Source organism: Lichenostomus cassidix, chromosome 9 (genome assembly GCF_008360975.1).
Source record: "Lichenostomus cassidix isolate B80296 chromosome 9, HeHo_3.0, whole genome shotgun sequence".
NCBI classification, from domain to species: Eukaryota; Metazoa; Chordata; class Aves; order Passeriformes; family Meliphagidae; genus Lichenostomus; species Lichenostomus cassidix.
In genome coordinates, this window is record NC_139490.1 from 22,362,019 (window position 1) to 22,370,226 (window position 8,208).

General features: G+C 53.1%; 1 protein-coding gene across 1 annotated transcript; it reads left to right on the plus strand.

The window, feature by feature from the left end:
- The first annotated feature begins 5,211 nt into the window (after positions 1–5,211).
- On the plus strand, positions 5,212–7,936 carry LOC146433479 (small ubiquitin-related modifier 3-like). Its single transcript, XM_085069864.1, has 4 exons — positions 5,212–5,328; positions 5,618–5,746; positions 7,172–7,243; positions 7,555–7,936. Exons 1-4 carry the CDS (start codon positions 5,308–5,310, stop codon positions 7,615–7,617), a joined length of 285 nt encoding a protein of 94 aa, XP_084925990.1. The 5' UTR covers positions 5,212–5,307; the 3' UTR covers positions 7,618–7,936.
- The last annotated feature ends 272 nt before the right edge of the window (positions 7,937–8,208 follow it).

The window sequence follows — 8,208 nt, forward strand, 5'->3', positions numbered from 1 at the left end:
CCTGGGCTTTCCTGGATTGAAACCCAATGGGAAACTCAACTAGAGGAAAAAAAGAAGAACTTTCTAGCCCCTTAACTAAAGAAGGATAGGGGAGAGATGTGCAGGGCCAATGCATTCGTTGTCCAATGCATATTGAGGATGCCAGCCGCAAGGTGTCCTGGGTGTGCACTGCTTTGTCACCCTACTCAAAAGGTCTCCTCACATCCAGGGCCCTTCCTCAGTGTCATTCGCTCCATGTAGCTGGTCGCCCAAGCTCATCTGAGTGAGGGCCATTGCTACAGCCCATGGTGCCCCTGCCAACCAAAGCTATAGGGGATGCTGTGGGGACTTTGAGAGCCAGCAGCATCCAGGCACAGCTGTGCTAAAGCCTTTCGAGCTGCTCTTCCCATGCTGGGCTGCACCAGGCCCCATCCTGCCCTGGCACTGGGATCGGGATCATCTCTTGGGGTTCCCTGAGCACTTCCAGTGGCTCTGCTCCCAGCACTAAGGGGTGGTGCCTCCAAACCCATCCGGGATGAGGGACCCCTGCAAGAAAGTTCCCCTTCCTGAGACCCCAGCTGTGACTGGCTCTGTCCTGCTCTGCTGAGCCAGGGCAGCAGAGAAACCTGCTGGGAGCCAGGTGCCCTGGATGGAATGTGGCCATGTCCTGGGGACAAGCAGAGGCCATGCCATGCTGCCAGGGCAGCACCCAGTGTCCCTGGGCAGAGGCACTGTGTCCTCTGCTCTCATCCTGGGTCCCAGCATCCTCATCAGGGGCTGTCTCCCATAACCTGGGATGGAGCTACTCCTGATGTTTCTAATTCCTCCTGTGAAGGTTGCTGTGTGCAGGCATCATGTGGCTGATGCACTGCAAAGCTGGTGAACCCTTTGGCTTGGCTGGGCCATGGTGGGGAGGTGAAGCTGTGTCCTTGGGTGGCCAAGGTGCCTACTCAGGTCTGGGAAGAAGCACCTGCAGTGTAACTGACAGTGGAGCTCGACAGCTTAAAGGACACTTCATGAGGATTACCTAATTGTTTGCAAGGCTGCCATGATGGAAAGCTGTCCTGACTGGGGTGTGGGAGCAGCTAGTGATGGGGACACCCCAGCTGAGGAGTGAGACAGTGCCCCAGCACCTGCAATGGGCCCTAGGAGGGTGCACAAGGGAACTTGGAAAGAAGGGGTTAACGAGATATGACAGGGAGCTTGGTTTTGAGCCACAGCAGAGCTCAACAGCCCTGCACAGAAAGGCCACAAAAAGGTGGCACTGGGCCGATTTCAACCAAGTGATAGGAAAGGTGGGACAAAGAGCCAAACACTCTGACAGGTGAAATCCCTGTCACAGACTGAGTTGTGACCACAGGCCTCCCAGCTGCAGGTGAACTGTGCTGGGGCGGCCTGTTGTCATCACAGCCTCTTCCATTGCATTCACAGCAGGGCTGTGGTGGCAGGGATGGTGGCAGCAGCAGCAGCAGCAGCGGGGCCCTGTGGGTGCCTGGTGCTGGAGAGTCTCCACTGAACAACCTCAGTGTCTTTGCAGAGGGCACAAAATGATTCCAAGAGGTGTTTTCAGTGTGTATTGCTACAATGGTGTTTTCAGGAAAAGTGGAGGAAGAGGCAAACAATTCAAAAGATCCTACGTTGTATTCTAGAGCTGCTTTATTTGAAGGGAAAAATGCTCATTGGGGCTGATAAATGATCACCCAGACATTTCTCATGAGTTTGGAGAAGGAGGCTTGGGGGAGGTGGAACACTGCAAATAGCTCTGCCCAGCGAGGAGATGATTTTAACTATTGATACTTTGGGTTTTTAACTAGAGGGTGTTGATCAGCAGCGTGAAGCTGAGATGGAGGCTGATCATCAGCAGTATAGCCCAGGCATCAGTACTGGGACTGCTCCTGGTACTTCTTGATCATGGTCTGAATAATGGGGCCCAGGGCACCCTCAGCAAGTTTGCTGAATTTCCTACAGTGGAAGGAGCTGCTGAGACACCAGAGGATACCTCTGCAGCCACAAGGACCTCAACAAGCTGGAGAAATGTGCTGATGGAACTTTCTGAAGTTCAACCAAGGGCCAGGCAGAGCTCTCCCCTGGGGAGGTGCAGCCCCAGGCACCAGGACACACCATGGAAAGCAGCTCTGCAGAGCAAGTCCTGTCGAGTGTGACTGGCACAGCACCACCCCAGCAGGGACCGTCTGGAAGGGAGCTGGGCGAACACTTGAGTGTGCAGCCCACTGCTGGGACGGCTTTGTGCTGCAGGGTGTGTCTCTGTGGACAGCAGAGCTCCAGGGTTGCTAGCAGGTGTCACCTAAGAGCTCTGTGACACCACCAGTCATGACCACTATGACATCACGTGGAGCGTTGAGTACTGCCACTGCACACCAGACTCTGGCTCACTAGCAGCCGAGGAGCTTCCGCGTGCTGTTAGTGTCCGAGGAGCCTGAGTGCTTTCAGCGTCCGAGGAACCTGAGAGCTATCAGTGTCTGAGGAGTTTCCAAGTGCTGTCAGTGTGTGAGGAGCCTTCGAGTCCTGCCAGCGAGTGAGGAGTCTCCCAGTCCCGCCAGGGACTGAGGAGCCTCTGAGTGCTGTCAGCGTCTGAGGAGCCACCAAGTGACTCCAGTGAAGGAGGCAGAGCCTCTGAGTCCTGCCAGTGACTGAGGAGCCTCCGAGTGACTCCAGTGATCGAAGAGCCTCTGAGTCCTGCCTGTGACCGAGGAGCCTCCGAGTCCCACAAGAGGTCGTGGAACCCTCGAGTGGTACAAGAGGAAGCCAAGCCTTTGAGTCCTCGCAGCACCAATGGAGGCCAGACAAGAGCCAGCTGCGCCAAGAGCCGTCAGGGTGTGCCGCATCTGCGTGAGCCTCATCCAAAGCCGCGCTGCCGTGGAGCCCTGCGGACATGTGTTCTGCCATGCCTGCATCCAGCCCCAGGCTGCCCCCGACGGCGCTGGCACCTGCCCAGTCTGCCAAGGGCCCATTGGGGCCATTCGCTTGCTGCAAGGGCAGGACAGCCGTGCCGAGGTGGCCCCACGTCGTCGCCGTCGTCTCCATCCCTTCGTGGTGCGCTGGCGCCAGCGGCAGGAGCAGGAGCGGCAGGAGCAGGAGCAGCAGGAGCAGGCAGCTCCTGGGAATCGCCGGCGCCGGAGATTGTCCGATGGGGACAGGGCACCGAGCCCCGTGCCCCGCCAGCGTGCCCGGAGAGACCTGCAGCAGCTGGGCGGAAACGGGCCAGCGCAGGGACCGTGGGTGCCGAGGACCATGGATGAGCTGCTGTCCGGAGGAGACAACGTGCGCATTCCCGTTCTGCCTCCACCGCCGCCCTGAACTGAAAACCAGGATGCCGAGAAGAGCCTCGCCTGGTTTCTTCTGCCTGCTTGCTCATTACTGCAAGACTGAGGGAGTGGGAGATGTAGAAGAAAAAGGATACAGCTCTGGGAACTTGGGGAGAGGGTGGGATATTGTTACTGAAATTAGTTAGAAAATAAAGTTTTTTATTCATTTTGAAGCATTAGAAAGCAGGCGTTTTTATTAGTGCGGGACACATGGAAGTGTATCTCCTTTAATCTGATGTGTGTGGTGAAACTTCTCAGCAGAGTATTTATTCCGTCCTGATCATACATGTTCATCGCAATGTGCCTCCTAGCTAATATACAAACACCACTTTCCTGGAACTAATTTGCATGCATTTGTGTCCTACTGTAAGTCCTTTTTTGGTCCTGGAGGGTCATCTAAAGGGGTGTATGGTGGTCATATTCACTGAGTGTTTCAATATTACAGGTCACCTTTCTTTGGGCATGCTTTTTGTTACACAGCTTGCATAAAAGCCCTCTGTAGTCCTCTTTTATCTGTTTCTCCACTGGTTCCAGCTACATTTATCCTCCTTTGTGCATACCTTTACAACATTTTATCTTTTTCTCCTAGTTAGTCTTTAAGCTCTATTCAGCAGTTTCAGGGGAACTGAAAATTTCTGTTCTCTGTGTTATTTATCAAGCCCCCCCTTTTCTTGAGACTGTCTCTTTAAGCCAAGTCTCAATACTTCATTTTCCAGCAAAAAGTGTTACAACAACTGTAATATTGAATGCAAGCAAGTACACACCATACAATGATTACAGTGACTGCCACAAATGCATTTCATAGCATTCTCCAATTTGGCAGCCATGAAGTAAGCCAATCCCACCAGGAAGAATTCACTTTTTTCTGCCACCCTTCTACTGCTCTTTCTACTGAGGTGATTCCTGTCTGTTGGATTTCAACCCCATCACTGACGTAAGGGCAAAATTCCTGTCCTATAGTAGCACCCATCGCTCTTTGGCTTGCAAGCAGATAATCTAAGGCCATGTGGTTCTGTAGAGCCACCATTCATGTTTCCTGGAGCTCAGAGCATGTGCTATTTGATGTTTTAATAGTATCGATATGGCTGAAGAACTGGTAGAAAGGGAGGAATGTGCATGTTGGGAGTGGAAGAGAGGGGCCATTCCTGGTTGCTTCTGTGCCATTTTGCTCATCTCTGAGGGGGTGCAGCTGGGAAAGGGAATGGAAAAGGGAAAATCCCTTCAGGCTCAGAGCATAATCTCAAGGGACTAGTATCTGCTTTCCTCACGGCCAGGGTGAGGACAGAGGCTGAGATGGAGGTTTGGGGCAGAACCTCATCCTCTCTCCTGGCCCCACAACATCCCTATGCTGCGAAAGTCTGCGATCCCAGAGAGGCTCTCCAGGCTTGAGGAGGCAGCTCTGGCAGAGCCGTCGGCTGAAGGACATTGCCTGTGGGAGAAGTGGACTCAGCCGGGATGGACCTCATATTTAGGGGGTCTCCTCTGAAGAAGCCCGGAGCCCTTCCCGCCCCTCCCCACACGGGCACCTCTGGCAGCACTAACATCCCGCCCTGCCGCCTCCTCTCGCTTTCGGGTGTGTTAGAAATCTAATTATTTCCGCAACTGTGGATCGAGGCAAACTTCACTGTCCTCCCCTTCAGGGGATCCGAACACCCCAGCACCAGTCTGGCCTGGGCTGGGCTGGAGACCCTGGGCGGGCTGTGTTTCGATGGAAGGCTTCTCGTCCCCTGTTTCCCCGCACGCAGGAGGTGCCGTGAGACCGGGACGGTGGGGTTCCGAGGGTGCCCCGGGGATCAGGGTTCCCGGGGATGCCCAGAGGTCCCGGGAATGCCCAGGGCAGAGGTGCCGGGGGTGCCCCGGAGGTGTCCCTCACGGCGGTCCCGCCAGGCCGGCGCACAGCGCCCCCTTGCGGCTCAGCGGGGACGAGCCTGCACGCGGCCCCGCCACGCCCCTTGACCGTTGGCCACGCCCCTCAGCGCGAGTCCCGTGCTACCCCCCCGCCATGTCGGAGAAGAAGCCCAGGGTGAGGAGCGGGAGGAGCCGGACGGAGGGGAGGGGCAGACGGAGGGGAGGGACGGCGGGAGGGGCCGGAGGGAGGATTGGCCAGCCCTCCGCCTCCCGGGCAGCACGGCTGCGGTGCTGCTCCGCCCCGCCCGCGGCGCGAGGCGGTCGAGGTGTCCCGGGTGGGGGGAGCAGGAGCGGTGGCGACCGGGGTCCCGCGGGACGTGGCCGGTGATGTCCGGCCCGAGCGGGACCCCGGGTCTCACTCGGCCGGGCTCTGAGCCCGCCGCGTCCTGCGGCTTGCCGTCCAGGTAGCCGTGAAAAAGGAGAACGACCACATCGAACTGAAAGTTGCCTGCCAGGAGGGCTCCGTGGTGCTGTTCCGAATAAAGCGGCACACCCCGCTGAGCAAGCTCATGAAAGCGTACTGCTGCCGAAAGGTAGGCGCGGGCACGGCTCGGGGGCTCCTGCGGCCCGGAGGGCTCCCACGGAACCGGAGGGCTCCTGCCACCCCGGCCTGCCCCCTCTCCCCGGGGATGCATCCCCCTGCTGGGTGGAACCCTCGCTGCTTCTCTGCCCGGGTCGTGGAATATGCTTGTGGGCAGGCTGAGGGTATCCAGCTGTGTGGGAGAGTAAGGAGCTGAGATGCTGGCAGCTCCTCAGTGTGGAGTTCTCATCGGTGAATGGATGCTGCCTCTTCCTCCTCAGGTGCTCCCTAACAGAGTTACCAAAATTCCTTGAGTTCCAATACTGGCTCTGAGAGAGCTCACTAACCCTCAGTCCTGTCATCTCCAAAAACTTCATCAACTTTGAGTGCATTTTCTGTTTGGAAAAATGGCACAAAATAAATTCTTCCGTGCCCCAGCTTCCTCCTGGGTTTTTTCATTCTCCCTTCCTGTGTCTCCTGCTGCTCACTGCACAGTTGTGACTGCTGTGTTCCACGGGTGTTCACTGGCTGCTCTGTGTCAGAGGCTGTTCTTCAGTGCCATCCTGAGCTGAGCAAGAGAAGGATGTATCCCCACAGCTCAGTTCCTGAGCCTGGAGCTCCCTATGCCCCTGCTTTATGCAGAGCAGAGGGTGGGCATGCAAATGGCTTTGGAAGCAGAGTCGGATTTTGTTTGTGGATGTATCCCCTTGTCTGTTACTTGCAGGATGCTTTCTTTGCTTATTTAAACTTTACACACTGCCCTCCTCTGTGCCTGCTGCACCCTGACACCTCTCTGGGTTTTTTGAGGGGTGCAGGGGGTTTTAGCATTCCTGTGTGTGACAGAAGTGTGAACTACACAGGGATTTTGAAGGATTTTAGAGGGCAGAGCAAGGTCCTCAATCCCTGATGCAGGGAATAAAGACTTCCTCATGTGATTAAACATTGTCAGAACACGATTCAGTCATGTGTTAACCCAGGTTTTAAAGGCAACACAAAGTTACCAGCATTCAATCTTCCTCAGTGTATAGACAGCAAGACAAATATGCTCAGTGTCCTGATGGTTAAATCTTAATCATAGAATCACAGAATGATTTGGGGTTAGAAGGGAATTTAAAGCCCATCTCATTCCACTCCCTGCCATGGGCAGGGACACCTTCCACTATCCCAGACAGCTCCAAGCCCTGTCCAGCCTGGCCTTGAACACTTCCAGGGATCCAGGGGCAGCCACAGCTTCTTTGGGGAACCTGTGCCAGGGCCTCACCACTCCCACAGGGAAGATTTTCTTCCTAATACCTAATCTAAATCTACCTTCTGTCATCCCCTTGTCTTCTGAGTGTTAGTTTTGTTAACATGTGTTCTGACAGTAAATCTGTGAATATTTAGTTTGGATTTAGAAACACAAATGTGGTTTCTCATGTTAATAACTTTGAACTTGCAGGGTCTTTTAATGAAACATACAAGGTTTCTCTTTGATGGACAACTAATTGAAGAAGCTAACACACCTGCAGAGGTATGTAAAACACTCTTACTCCAAATTGCTACATAGATATTCTAACGTCTGAGTGATGATCAAAGGGGTTTGAGATCAAAATGATCCTGAATTAGTTGCTGTGAGTTTAGCATGTTCCAACTAATTTGTTCAAGGTGACTGAGGCAAAGTGTTTTATGCATTAGTTAATTAATGTTATCTCTGAAGTGCTCTATTGCTGGTTAGGAGCAGAGAGCCAAGCTTTTGTCACCATGTGTCTTTCAAGTTTTCTGTATTATTTATAATTTCCGTATTTTTAAAATGTTAAAATAATTCCTGTGTTACTCCCACAGCTGGAGATGGAAGACAAAGACATGATCGAAGCGTACCAGCAGCAGACAGGTGGAAGGTGCTAAGACACAACATCTTTTGGAAGAGTTTAGGGATCCTCATCACACCTCACTCTGTCATCTGTCCTTGGATGTACTGTTTTATTAGTGAACAAATGAACATGCCAATCACACATGGGGTTCTTTGAAACTTCAGAGGACATTTACCGAAGTTTCTTATTGTCTTTGACATTCTGCCTGCGCAAGTCAAAACAGTATCTGCAGGGATTGAGCTATGTCTGAATTGAACCATTTTAAATTCAGATTAAGTCATTGTGTGTTGTTTCTCTGTTGCTAGCCTTTTATTAAAAATGTATTGGTTTTATTACCTTTTTTTTTCCTTAAACTTGTGGCCTAAGCATTTATCCATGTGTTGGGACACAGTGTTCATTCCCGGCTCTGGTTGGCCTTGCCCCTCTGTTTTAACTCAAATTATGTAAATCATTCAGTGTATTTTCATGCCAGTTACATTGAATGTAAAAGTTTCCTTTTAAGATGTGTCCAAGAGAAGGAACAGAGACACTGGTTTTAAGTTTTTAGCTTGTCTTGCAAATTCAGTCAATCCCTTGGGCAGCTTGGCACTCTTGACATGGGGCTGGAACATGATGCTATGCTTAG

Bases quoted from the DNA above. Each gene is read 5' to 3' on its own strand.
- LOC146433479 (XM_085069864.1), top strand. From the start codon at position 5,308: ATGTCGGAGAAGAAGCCCAGG. The intron at 5,747-7,171 runs GTAGGCGCGGGC...TTGAACTTGCAG, and splicing joins AAGCGTACTGCTGCCGAAAG to GGTCTTTTAATGAAACATAC. The intron at 7,244-7,554 runs GTATGTAAAACA...TTACTCCCACAG, and splicing joins AAGCTAACACACCTGCAGAG to CTGGAGATGGAAGACAAAGA.